This window comes from Entelurus aequoreus, linkage group LG26 (genome assembly GCF_033978785.1).
Source record: "Entelurus aequoreus isolate RoL-2023_Sb linkage group LG26, RoL_Eaeq_v1.1, whole genome shotgun sequence".
Lineage (NCBI taxonomy): Eukaryota > Metazoa > Chordata > Actinopteri > Syngnathiformes > Syngnathidae > Entelurus > Entelurus aequoreus.
In genome coordinates, this window is record NC_084756.1 from 31,238,600 (window position 1) to 31,253,599 (window position 15,000).

The following is a 15,000-nucleotide window of genomic DNA, read 5'->3' on the forward strand; positions in this document are numbered from 1 at the left end:
TAGCGGCGAAAGTCCATCCGCAGTCTGCAGTGTTTTAGCTACTTCTAAATCACTAATCCTCGCCTCCATGGCGACAAATAAAGTAAGTTTCTTACAAGTATCATCCCTGCAGGACGAGGAATAGCTAAACATGCTTCACTACACACCGTAGCTCACCGGCGTCAAAATGTAAACAAATGTCATGGGTGGATCTACACCTGACATCCACTGTAATGATACCAAGTACAAAAGCGTATCTAGTCGATACTACTATGAGTACATCAATATTTTTTATCGTCACAAGATCTTTTTTCTTTTTTAAATTCATATTATGTTTATAAACTCAGGAAATATGTCCCTGGACTTTGAATATGACCAATGTATGATCGTGTAACTACTTGATATCGGATCGATACCCAAATTTGTGGTATCATCCAAAACTAATGTAAAGCATCCAAACAACAGAAGAATAAGTGATTATTACATTTTAGCAGAAGTGTAGATAGAACATGTTAAAACAGAAAATAACCGGATATTAACCGTTAATGAACAAGTAGATTATTAATAATTTTTTACAGCTTGTCTTTACAAATTTGACAAAATAATAGAATGATAAATGACACAATATGTTACTGCATATGTCAGCAGACTATTTAGGAGCCTTTGTTTGCTTACTTACTATTAAAGGCCTACTAAAACCCACTACTACCGACCACGCAGTCTGATAGTTTATATATCAATGATGAAATCTTAACATTATAACACATGCCAATACGGCCGGGTTAACTTATAAAGTGACATTTTAAATTTGCCGCTAAACTTCCGGTTCGAAACGCCTCTGAGGATGACGTATGCGCGTGACGTAGACCGGCGAACACGGGTATGCCTTCCACATTGAAGCCAATACGAAAAAGCTCTGTTTTCATTTCATAATTCCACAGTATTCTGGACATCTGTGTTCGTGAATCTGTTTCAATCATGTTCATTGCATTATGGAGAAGGAAGCTGAGCAAGCAAAGAAGAAAGTTGTCGGTGCGAAATGGACGTATTTTTCGAACGTAGTCAGCCACAACAGTACACAGCCGGCGCTTCTTTGTTTACATTCCCGAAAGATGCAGTCAAGATGGAAGAACTCGGATAACAGAGACTCTAACCAGGAGGACATTTGACTTGGATACACAGACGCCTGTAGAGAACTGGGACAACACAGACTCTTACCAGGATTACTTTGATTTGGATGACAAAGACGCAGACGTGCTACTGTGAGTATGCAGCTTTGGCTTTTTTTTGCGTATGTACGTAACTTTTTAAAAATATATAAGCTTTATGAACCTTGGGTTAGGTGAACGGTCTTTTGGGCTGAGTGATTGTGTGTGTTGATCATGTGTTTGAATTGTATTGGCGTGTTCTATGGAGCTAGGAGCTAGCAGAGGAGCTAGGAGTTAGCATAACACGTACTGTACCGTACGTGCGCGTCACGTACGTAACTTTTTAAAAATATATAAGCTTTATGAACCTTGGGTTAGGTGAACGGTCTTTTGGGCTGAGTGATTGTGTGTGTTGATCAGGTGTTTGAATTGTATTGGCGTGTTCTATGGAGCTAGGAGCTAGTAGAGGAGCTAGGAGCTAGCATAACAAACACGCAGGTGTTATTATGCAGGATTAATTTGTGGCATATTAAATATAAGCCTGGTTGTGTTGTGGCTAATAGAGTATATATATGTCTTGTGTTTATTTACTGTTGTAGTCATTCCCAGCTGAATATCAGGTACCGTGAGTATGCAGCCTTGGCTGCTAAACATTTGATAACTTGACCGTATGTGCGCATCACGTACGTAACTTTTTAAAAATATATAAGCTTTATGAACCTTGGGTTAGGTGAACGGTCTTTTGGGCTGAGTGATTGTGTGTGTTGATCAGGTGTTTGAACTGTATTGGCGTGTTCTATAGAGCTAGGAGCTAGCAGAGGAGCTAGGAGCTAGCATAACAAACACGCAGGTGTTTTTATGAAGGATTAATTTGTGGCATATTAAATATAAGCCTGGTTGTGTTGTGGCTAATAGAGTATATATATGTCTTGTGTTTATTTACTGTTGTAGTCATTCCCAGCTGAATATCAGGTCACCCCCGGCTCTCACAGCATCTTCCCTATCTGAATAGCTTCAACTCCCCACTAGTCCTTCACTTGCACTTTACTCATCCACAAATCTTTCATCCTCGCTCAAATTAATGGGGAAATTGTCGCTTTCTCGGTCCGAATCTCTCTCACTTCATGCGGCCATCATTGTAAACAATAGGGAACTTTGCGTATATGTTCAACTGACTACGTCACGCTACTTCCGGTAGGTGCAAGCCTTTTTTTTATCAGATACCAAAAGTTGCAATCTTTATCGTCGTTGTTCTATACTAAATCCTTTCAGCAAAAATATGGCAATATCGCGAAATGATCAAGTATGACACATAGAATAGATCTGCTATCCCCGTTTAAATAAAAAAAATTCATTTCAGTAGGCCTTTAAAAGACAAGTATGTTCACTATTTTATTTAAGGACAAAATTGCAATAAGAAACATATGTTTAATGTACCCTAAAATTTTTTGTTAAAACAAAGTCAATATTGCCATTTTTGTGGTCCCCTTTATTTAAAAAAGTATCGAAAAGTATCAAAATACTGATAAATATTGGTATCGAGACAACCCTAGTCTGTACGTGTTGCAGTTAGAGCCAGGGGTTGCAACTATGTAGGTGTTTCACCTGGGAGCGTGCGACGTTCGATCCCCGCACTGTATGTGGATGGCACTGAGCTCCCTCAGGGGGCTGTGCTGATTGGACCCCGCATGGGTCAGTGGCGTGTTCCTCCTGGTCCTGCGTCCGCAGCAGGAGGTGGCGGCGTCCTCGTGGCTGCTTACAGACGGCTTGCGGGCGGGAAAGCTCTGCAGCATGGCTTCTAAACAGCTCTGTTCATACAGCTGCTCGTCTACAAATTCATGCGCCTGGAGGGGGAACAAAGACTGCTTAAAAAGACCAGGAGGCAAAAGAGAAAAAAAAAGCATATGAAGCAGACATATTAATTATAGTGATGATGTGTCGTGAAGACGTGTGTTGACAAAGTGTTGCACCTACAGTGGTTTTCTCCAGGCAGTGCAGCAGATGGTGGTGTTGACTCTCGTAAAGAGACGACGGCTTTGCCAGCTTCTGCCCGTCAGCCTCTGCACTCTGACACAACACAGTTAGCGCGTCTTTAACCACAGCATCATGTGAACTGACACAATGGACACATTTTTATTTGAAATCAAGATAGCTTTAAAATAAATACGTAAGCCAATACAAATAATAGTAGAAGAAATTAATACATTAAAGGCCTACTGAAATGAATTTTTTTTAATTTAAACGGGAATAGCAGATCCATTCTATGTGTCGTACTTGATCATTTCGCGATATCGCCATGTTTTTGCTGAAAGGATTTAGTAGAGAAAATCGACGATAAAGTTCGCAACTTTTGGTCTCTGATAAAAAAAAGCCTTGCCCCTACCGGAAGTAGAGTTAGAGCAGGGGTGTCAAACGTACGGCCCGCGAACAGTTTTGATCCGGCCCGCGGGATGAGTTTGCTAAGTATAAAAATGAACGGAAATTTTTGAATGAAAGAAACTGCTGTTCTAAATGTGTCCACTAGATGTCACAATAGCAATTCTTTTTTATCTTTGTAGATGATGCTACATATGTACAAAATAAACCACATCAGTCGAGGAAAATGAGCAAACTACATAAATAACATCCTGTAATTTGATTTTGATATCATTTTTTTATCTTGATGGATTGAAACCTAACACCAATGAGTTGACTGATGAACATTATCACATAATTTATTCAGAAAGTATAAGTAACAACAAATGAAGATAGAATACTATTAACCGCAACATGTAAGTGTAAAAAAACAACAACATTATTATTTGTACAATTTCAGAATGTGCTTGTTCTATTTTTAAACCAAAAAAACCAATGTGAAGTTGTCTTTATTTTTAAGTTATCATGCCGTGATTTTACCAGTCCGGCCCACTTGGGAGTAGATTTTTCTCCATGTGGCCCCCCATCTAAAATGAGTTTGACACCCCTGAGTTAGAGAGTTAGAGTTAGAGTTTGAGTTTATTTCGAACATGCAAGCATACAACATGATACATCACAATTTCCAGTTTCTCTTTTCAACATGTTCGAAAAGGAGTAGGAAGAAGCAGAGCTTATTTAATCCTACCCCCTTTTCTTTACATAACAGTTGCTGAAACTTTTTTATTCACTTCCTGTTGTCAATTTATTCACAATAAACTCCATAGGTAATCACAATAAAAAATAAATAAATAAATAATAGTAAGAATTTAATAATAATAATTGGTGAAGAAAGTCATATTTAATATGATGAGATAAGTAAGATTACTTTAAGAATGAATGAATGGATGTATAAAATAAATTGAGAATGTTTGTCATGGTTCTTCTTCTTTGTACTTTGTAAACACTTTAAGTTTGAAGAGTTTCTTGAAGTGGATCATATTAGTACATTGTTTGATTGCTTTGCTTAATCCATTCCATAATTTAATTCCACATACTGATATACTGAAGGTCTTAAGTGTTGTAGCGTGACGTAGTCAGTTGTTCACCTCCTCATATATTCCTATTGTTTACACCAGCAGCGAGAGCGATTCGGACCGAGAAAGCGACGATTACCCCATTAATTTGAGCGAGGATGAAAGATTTGTGGATGAGGAACGTTAGAGTGACGGACTAGAATGCAGTGAAAGACATATCTTTTTTCGCTCTGACCGTAACTTAGGTACAAGCTGGCTCATTGGATTCCGCACTCTCTCCTTTTTCTATTGTGGATCACGGATTTGTATTTTAAACCACCTCAGATACTATATCCCAGAGGTGGGACCAAGTCATTGCTTTGCAAGTCACAAGTAAGTCTCAAGTCTTTGCCCTCAAGTCTCGAGTCAAGTCCCGAGTCAAGACAGGCAAGTCCCAAGTCAAGTCCAAAGTCAAGACTAGAAAGTCTCAAGTCAAGTCCCAAGTCCTGCATTTTGAGTTTCGAGTCCTTTCAAGTCCTTTTAACCACAGACTAATATTTTTACACAGATTGTGTATGCTTTTAAAACGCTGTATTTATTTATTAAAACAAGTGCATTTGAAATTGCAAGAAAAAAAATGGTGCTGACATTGCAATTCATAATAGCACTATTAACAGTAATTTTAATAGTTTAAACCATTTTAAACATTTAACTCATTCCTTTACAGAATAAACACATTTGCAAAAACAAACATTAACATACTATTGGTTGTATTTTATGAAAATAACATTACCACAAAGTTGAGAAGGAGCAAAGATCTTCAATATTTGTATGTGAGAATCACAAATAAATCTTCTGGGGGAGGATGACGCCCCTACAGGGGTTTGGTTTACAAACTTTCAGCCCCACCTAAAACAAAATTCACCAGCCGCCACTGATTATGATGCATTCTCATTTTAGGCAAAATATAAGACAATACTTTCTTAACAGTATAATTGTAACCAGGAATAAGTCTTCAAGTAACAATATTCAAATACTAACATTGTTGGGTAAGACAGCATTTGGTTTTATTCTGAATCCAGTGAAACAGATTGGTGGTTTTAGCTGATATAAAGACTTTCAGGTGTTTATATATGTTTAAGTATTTGGCAGACGCTTTTATCCAAAGCGACATACATAAAAAATAGATATAAAACAATCACTGTAAACATTATCATTTAAGGGAAGAATGTAATAGAAAATATCAATACAAAGTGTCAAGACAGAATAAACTCTCTGCTGCTGCAGCAACAGAGTTACAGTCTATAGGTCCCTAAAATATATAGATATCTAATGTATTCATACATTGTTTATGTAGGATATACGCATGTATATATAACCTAATCATATTGTTTCTTCAATTTAAAAATAGCTGACCGTTTTTTTCCCCCTTCTCTGGGATTATATTCCCAGTTTTGATCTCGGACGTCTGGTCATTTATAGCGTATAAGAATATTATATTACTGTTAAGCAAACTATGAATAATAAAAACGCCAAAACATGTGTCCGTTATCATAGCTACACGTATGACAAAAAAAAGCGTGAAAATCAGTGGTATTCAGTGAGGTAAGATGAATTAAATGCGCTGACAGTTCATTGCTCCTGCCAAATGAATTGCACTGAGTGGAGCGGATCACCACTCCAAGATGGCGGCTCCGCGTCTCGTCTGCGCCAGTAGGCAGTAGCGCTCCATTCTGCGTCTACTTATAAGATGTCTATGGTTATAACGTTAGCAGTGAGTTTACAGCCTCACTGATTTAACGACACAGCAAATAAAAGTCATGTTACTTAGCCAATAAACGTTATCTTACATTCAAAACTTACCCTTCTTTGTGCAACTTCAAATGTCGAACGAAGTTGGAAGTTGTTGCGTCTCCGTCTGTAATATTCGAACTGCGTGATTTGCATACGGCAATTCGTTTTTTGTTGACCAAGTCGTAGTTTTTATACCCGAACGAAACCAACTTTGGCATAATTGTTTCTCTCTGCCGCATTGTTTGACAACTCTTGTTCGGTGGTTGTCCTGCAATTGGATTGGATGAATGCTGTGTGATGAATACAACGTATAACTAATTTGATTGGCTGTTGTACTGACAGCACACCAGCTGACAGGCAGCACACACGCTGATAGACAGACAGACACGTACAAAATGAAAGATACGGAGCGCTCCCAAATAACTTTTTAAGCTTTGGGTTTTGGGGAAAGTAGCAAGTCATGTCAAGTCAAAAGGCTCAAGTCCAAGTGAAGTCACAAGTCATTGATGTTAAAGTCTAAGTCGAGTTGCAAGTCTCTTTACATTTTGTCAAGTCGAGTCTAAAGTCATCAAATTCATGACTCGAGTCTGACTCGAGTCCAAGTCATGTGACTCGAGTCCACACCTCTGCTATATCCTCTTGAAAATGAGAGTCAAGAACGCGAAATGGACATTCACAGTGACTTTTATCTCCACGACAATACATCGGCGAAGCTCTTTAGCTACGGAGCTAACGTGATAGCATCTGGCTCAAATGCAGATAGAAACAAAATAAATAAACCCCTGACTGGAAGGATAGACAGAAGATCAACAATACTATTAAACCATGTACATGTAACTACACGGTTAATAATTCTCAGCCTGGCAAAGCTTAACAATGCTGTTGCTAACGACGCTGAAGCTAACTTAGCAACTTAGCAACCGGACCTCACAGAGCTATATATATATATATGTATACATAAATAATGAACAATATTCTATACTGCTCGCTAGAGTTACCATATCTGAGTTATTGTGTAGAAACATGGGGAAATAACTACAAAAGTACTCTTTCGTCACTAACCGCCTTACAAAAGAGGTCGGTTAGAGTAATACAAAATGTTGGATATAGAGAACATTCAAAGCCTTTGTTTATTGAATCAAAAATATTGAAATTCAACAATATAGTGAATTTGAAAACAGCTAAGATTATGTACAGAGCAAACTATAACCTGCTACCCAACCTGCTACCTGTTAGGTCAGGTGGCAGGTTTTATTCCATTATTATTCCACAAAATCAGGGAAACCTGCGAAACAGGCTTGTCGGGATGAAATAGCCTCTGTGTTTTTTTCCTGACCTAACGTATATTCTGCTCTAACCCGGTATTGAGCACTGTATAACGGATAAACTACAGAAACCTCGACTATATATATATATATATACAAACGTTTGTATATATAGATACAGTATATATATATATATATATATATATATATATATATATATATATATATATATATATATATATATATATATATATATATATATATATATATATATATATATATACACAAAAGTATATATATATATATATATATATATATATATATATATATATATATATATATATATATATATATATATATATATATATGTATACATATATAAACACACACACATATATAAATATATACACACACAAATATATATATGTGTATATATATTTATTAAATGTATATTGTTTTTTTAAAAATATATTGCCTGTTTACCAAACAAAAAAATATCTTGCATGTATTTTAAAATAAAGTTTAAAGGCCTACTGAAAGCCACTACTACCGACCGCGCAGTCTGATAGTTTATATATCAATGATGAAATCTTAACATTGCAACACATGCCAATACGGCCGGGTTAACTTATAAAGTGACATTTTAAATTTCCCGGGAAACTTCCGCTTGAAAACGTCTATGTATGATGACGTATGCGCGTGACGTCACGACGGCAACGGAAGTATTCGGACCCAATGTGTCACCATACAAACTGCTCTGTTTTCATCGAAAAATTCCACAGTATTCTGGACATCTGTGTTGGTGAATCGTTTGCAATTTGTTTAATGGACAATGGAGACTGCATAGAAGAAAGTTGTAGGTGCGATCGGTGTATTAGCGGCGGACTACAGCAACACCAACACCAGGAGGTTGTGTTGTGTTTGAGCTGGATAGCAGACGCGCTACCGTAAGTGCAGCTTTGGCTTCCAAACATTTGATCGCTTGCCCGTACGTGCGTGTCGCTATGTGCATGTCACGTACGTAACTTTGGGGAAATATATGTTTCTTGCCGACTCTGATGGCGGCCGGGGTGTCGTCGAAAGCTACAACGCCAGCCGCCGCTCCGTAGCTAAGTTAGCTTCAATTGTTAAGCTTCGCCAAGCTGGAAATTATTAACCGTGTAGTTACATGTCCATGGTTTAATAGTATTGTTGATCTTCTGTCTATCCTTCCAGTCAGGGTTTTTAAAAATTATGTTTCTATCTGCATTTGAGCCTGATGCTATCACGTTAGCTCCGTAGCTAAAGAGCTTCACCGATGTATTGTCGTGGAGATAAAAGTCACTGTGAATGTCCATTTCGCGTTCTCGACTCTCATTTTCAAGAGGATATAGTATCCGAGGTGGTTTAAAACAGTGGTCCCCAACCACCGGGCTTCATAAAAAAAATAAATTTTTTTTTTTTTTTTTTTTTTTTTTTTTTAATTCTTGTGCGGCCCGGTACCAATCGGTCCGCGGACCGGTACCGGGCCGCACAAGAATAAAAAAAAAAAAATAAATAAAAATAAAAATTTTTTTTTTTAATGAAATCAACATAAAAAACACAATATATACATTCTATATCAATATAGATTAGTACAGCCTTCAGGGATACAGTCCGTAAGCACACATGATTGTATTTATTTATGTAAAAAAAAAAAAAAAAAAAAAAAATTTTTTTAAATACACCCCCCCCCCACCGATCCGTGGGACAAATTTTCAAGCGTTGACCGGTGCGCAGCTACAAAAAGGTTGGGGACCACTGGTTTAAACTACAAATCCGTGATCCACAATAGAAAAAGGAGAGTGTGTGGAATCCAATGAACCCTTGTACCTAAGTTACGGTCAGAGCGAAAAAAGATACACTCTGCATTACACTCTAGTCCTTCACTCTAACGTTCCTCATCCACAAATCTTTCATCCTTGCTCAAATTGTAAACAACCGGGATTTGTGAGGAATCCTACCTCCTGTGACGTCACGCTACTTCCGGTACAGGCAAGGCTTTTTTTTTTATCAGCGACCAAAAGTTACGAACTTTATCGTCGTTGTTCTATACTAAATCCTTTCAGCAAAAATATGGCAATATCGCAAAATGATCAAGTATGACACATAGAATGGATCTGCTATTCACGTTTAAATAAAACATTCTCATTTCAGTAGGCCTTTAAATTCAGATACTTCAGTGAAGTACTTCAGTTTTCTTGGCAGTGTGTGCTTAGTATACATAATATTTTATTTGTTTAATTTTAAACCGACATTTTTTTTTTCCCGCATTTATTTGTTAATTTTCACTGTATTTACCGGTATTTATTTTTAACCATAGGGCCAGTAAACACTGCGAGGCTGTATAGTCAGGCATTTCGACCGGCATGAAGTGCAAAACGCTGGTTCTCCTGTTGTCTGTCGTTCCGTAGGTTCAGACTCGTGACTTGCAAAAAGTATGTTTGTGAACATGTTCTTCATAACCACGCTGTGATGTTGCCTTGCTTCTTCTCAGTAATGATGTGAAAGGATCGCACGGAGCATTAGCAGATGCTTCAGGCGGACTAGGAAGTTAGTGACGTGTGACGCCTCGGTGAGAGGACAACAACGGGGTTTCAAACCCCCCTCAACCAAAAAAATAAAAAACGACAACAAAAAAGATGATTATGAAAGATTTTTTTGTACTTTTCCAATGAGAACTTTGAAAGTGTTCGAGGACAATATATCTCAGTCTGTGGCGTAGCCAAGCAGGATTAAAAACATGCACTCCAAGGGTTTGGGTCGGGGGCGATCCAGCCTCAAGGATTCTAATTCACATTCCACACGCGTGAACAAAACAGTCGGAATGTGGGCTGCCTCGTCTACAAGACTGCATTCAAGGTTCAAAGCTCGGCAGTCTTTGCTTGCAAAGGTGATTTCAAGCAAAATACAACATATTTTAATAATAGATTTCAAATATATCCTTGGGTAAGGTATTTTCATACAAAACAAATATATGGCAGTAAAGAATGTTCAATTATATGTTCAAAAGCAACTGTAATGATTTTTAGAACAGAGGAGAATCACAATTTTCTTACTTAGAATTGAGATTGTGATTCATCCAATAGTTTTCTTGCTTTTCTTTAGGAAAGGTCCCAGAAGAATAAAATACAAAAACAAAATCATCCATTCATAAATGCGCGTAATATTGTTGTCCCGATACCGATTTTTTGGTACCGGTACCGGTAGAAAAATGTATTTCGGTACTTTTCGATACTTTTCTAAATAAAGGTGACCACAAAAAATGGCATTATTGGCTTTATTTTAACAAACAAATCTTAGGGTACATTAAATATGTGTTTCTTATTGCAAGTTTCTCCTTAAATAAAATAGTGAACGTATAAAACAACGTGTCTTTTAGTAGTAAGTAAGCAAAAAAAGGCTCCTAATTTAGTCTGCTGATATATGCAGTAACATATTGTGTCATTTATCATTCTATTATTTTGTCAAAATTATTAAGGACAAGCGGTACAAAATGAATTATTAATCTAGTTGTTCATTTACTGTTAATATCTGCTTACTTTCTCTTTTAACATGTTCTATCTACACTTCTGTTAAAATGTAATAATCACTTATTCTTCTGTTGTTTGGATGCCTTACATTAGTTTTGGATGATACCACAAATTTGGGTATCGATCCGATACCAAGTAGTTACAGGATCATACATTGGTCATATTCAAAGTCCAGGGACATATTTCCTGAGTTTATAAACATAATATGAATTTAAAAAACAAAAAAACAAAAAAGATCTTGTGACGAACACAAATATTGACGTGATCATAGCAGTATCGACTACAGATACGCTCCTGTACTTGGATGATAGGTGTAGATCCACCAATGGCATTTGTTTACATTTTGATGCCGGTGAGCTACGGTGTGTAGTGAAGCATGTTTAGCTATTCCTCGTCCTGCAGGGATGATACTTGTAAGAAACTTACTTTATTTGTCGCCATGGAGGCGAGGATTAGTGATTTAGAAGTAGCTACAACACTAATAATACTAATGTATTTTATTTGTAAAAAGTACTTTACATTGAGTAAACAACCTCAAAGTGCTACAGTGTATTAAAAAAAAATAAAATAAAAAGATAATTTAAAAAAATAAAAAATAAAAACTAGAACCGCCAAATAGCTAGAACTAGTATGCATATATCTAAAACAATGCTTTTTTTTTTAAAAAATAAGGGTTTTTAAGCCTTTTTTAAAAGCATCCACAGTCTGTGGTGCCCTCAGGTGGTCAGGGAGAGCTTTGTCCTCAGAGGTTGGAGGAGGTAAGCCTGTCCGGAGCGGAGGTGTCGTGTGGAGGATTTGGGGGTGAGTAGTTCTTTGAGGTAGAGGGGGGCATTTCCATGGAGGCACTGGTGGGTTAGTAGGGAGACTTTCAATCCACCCTGAGTGGAACAGGAAGCCAGTGAAGGGATTTGAGAATTGGTGTGATATGGTCATATTTCCGCACTCTCATCAGGATCCGAGCAGCACTATTCTGTATGTATTGCAGCTTCTGGATGTTCTTGCTGGGCATCCCGACATGTTTGTTTTTGATTAAACTCATTAAGGAAAATAAATAAATAAAAACAATTGTTGTGGTTAAGAAATTAGATTGAATGTTTGTAGTACAAAAATTATACAACCAGACTTAAAAAATTAAAGAGCCCCAAAAAAGTCTGCAAGGTTTAGAGCGTTTTCTATTCAGGCTCCAAGTACTTTGGAACGCCGTACTGGCAATAGTTAGAGATACCACCTTAGTAGAAGCAATTAGGTCGGTGTTGACAATGCACTGCTTCTCCCTCTTGAGGCGGCAGGTGCTGGTCTGGAATCGGTCCTAAAGTCCTTTTCCACGGCTTCCCCCCGAACTCCTCCCATGTCCGAGTTTTTGCCACTGCGGCCGCCCATACCTAGCACGGCTTGGCCTGTCGGCACCTGTTCCCTGCTTCTGGAGTCCCATGAGACCCCATAGGACTCCTTATTCAGTTTGACGGCATCCTGTACCGCTGGTATCCACCAGCAGATATTTGGATTCCCGCTACGACAGGCACCACAGCTCCGATCAGCTGCCTGGACAATAGAGACACGGAACATGGTCCACTCGGACTTAATGTCCGGCGCCTCCCTCGTAACATCAACATTCAAAGAAACTTTCTCTGATGGGAGACTCTGCTAGACGTTCCTAGCAGACCCTCACTTTGCTTTTGGGCCTGCTAGGTCTGTCCGGCATCCTGCCCCAATATCGGGGCCAACTCACCACCAGGTGGTGTTCGGTTGAAAGCACCTCTCTTCACCCGAGTCTCCAAAACATGACACCCCAAATCCAATGATACAACCACAAAGTCGATCATCGAACTGCGGCTTAAGGTGTCCTGGAGCCAAGTGCACATATGGACACCCTTATGTTTGAACATGGTCTTCGTTATAGACAATCTGGGAGAACCACAAAAAACCAATCACAAAACACCACTCGATTTCAGATCCGGTCAGCCGTTCCACCCAATCATGCCTCTCCGGGTTTCACTGTCATTGCCACTGTGAGCATTGAAGTCCACCAGCAGAACAAGGGATTTACCTAAGGGAGCACTCTCCAGTACTCCCTCAAGGGAATCCAAAAAGGCAGGTCCTCTGAACTATCGCAAACAACAGTTAGGACCTGTCCCTCCACCCAGAGACGAAGGAAAGCTACCCTCTCGTCTACGGGGTTAAACTCCAACGTACAGGCTCCGAGCTGCGGGGCATAAAGTATTGCCACCAACGCCCGTCGCTTGTGACTCTTCGAGAGGACTGGTTCCAGAGCAATGTTCCCTTTATTTTTTCATGTGAGTGAGCAAACGCGAAAACTCCCTGAGCATTGAGTGGAGCCCATGTGAGCAACATCAGACGTGCACACTGTGGCCACACCAGCACCACACCTGTCCCAAACCTGACTAAATAACAAGTTCAATCTCCATCCTTCCATCCATTTTCTACCGCTTGTCCCTTTCGGGGTCGCGGGGGGTGCTAGAGCCTATCTCAGCTGCATTCGGGCGGAAGGCGGGGTACACCCTGGACAAGTCCCCACCTCATCGCAGGGCCAACACAGATAGACAGACAACATTCTCTTATTATTATAATCAAATGACAGCAGTCATTTCCATTTCTAATATAAGTGTTTAGGCCCACTTACAATGACAATAACAACAAATATTGTTTTTCATGAAATGTGTACTTGTATTGTTTGTCCGGGTGGAGATCCTGCATGGAAATAGTTTGTACCCCTTTCAGACATTGCATTTAGTTCCCATTAAAACATTCACATGTTGCACAATGAGATGTAAGCAGGGGATCATGTGTACATTCCTGCAACTTCCTGTTTGTAAAAAATATATTTTTATTAGTATTTATTTAATATACTAACAGCATTTCATGATTCATATTTATAAATTAAGATTCCTAATAAATGACACTAGAATAAGCACACATTTGATTGGTAAATCATAGTGTAACGACCTGGAATTACACTGTGTGGTGTTGGAGTTGTCCGACTTTTTGTGTGGCTGTAAAGGCATCACTAGCTAAGTGCCATATGTGCATGTGTTGGCGCAAGTGAGAAAGAGCGAGCGGCTGCTGTTGATATAACAAAGTTGCTTTTGGTCTGGTTTGTACTGCAGAAAATGACCACTTTTGCTAGATACAATTTTTTTTTACTAATGTTTTGGTGATGTGTTTATGGCCGACAATAAAGAGTTTTGCTCAGTAAAGTGATGGATGGAATTCATTTCCTCAAAGCGTCTCGACAGACGTTACAATATTTGAACAATGATGACGAAAACTGTTTTCTCTGTCGTGTCCGTGTGTCGAAAATTGTTATGCGCTTATTTTTTTATTTGATTTTGTGCGTGGCATAGATTTGCTGTGCGCAGAGGACGCTTGAGCAGTGCGCAATAGCACAAGCGCGCACCTTAGAGGAAATGTTGTTCTAGAGCCCTTGAAATGAATCCAACTAGATCCAGCCGGAAGTTCCCCACCTCACACACCAGCTAAAGTTCTCTCCCCCCAGCAAGGTGACGTTCCACGTCCCAAGAGCTAGCTTCTATAGTTGAGGATCCGACCATCAAGGGCCATGCCTTTGGCTGCCGCCCAGCTCACATTGCGCCCGTCCTCTATGGACCCTTCGTTGTCTCTTCAGGCTGTGCCTATCTGGCCCCTATGGCTCCAGAAGGGGGCCCCAATGACCCCGGTAGGGGAAATTTAAGTCCTTGTTTGTATTTTTTAATCGTGATCTTCAAGTTGGTCATTGTCTGGTCCCTCACCGAGGACCTGTTTGTCTTGGCAGACCCTACCAGGGGCATAGAAACTCCTAGGATCATGGGGACATGCAAACTCCTTTACCACGATCAAG

At 39.0% G+C, this 15,000-nt stretch overlaps 1 protein-coding gene across 1 annotated transcript in view; it reads right to left on the minus strand.

The window, feature by feature from the left end:
* Positions 1 to 15,000, minus strand: part of LOC133643316 (potassium voltage-gated channel subfamily D member 3-like) — a 224,393-nt gene that overhangs the window by 6,589 nt on the left and 202,804 nt on the right. The window contains exons 5-6 of the mRNA XM_062037808.1: positions 3,102 to 3,194; positions 2,733 to 2,971 (exon numbers count right to left, since the gene is read on the minus strand). Of these exons, the coding sequence (XP_061893792.1) occupies positions 2,733 to 2,971; positions 3,102 to 3,194 (332 nt within the window). The remainder of the gene's footprint in view (positions 1 to 2,732; positions 2,972 to 3,101; positions 3,195 to 15,000) is intronic.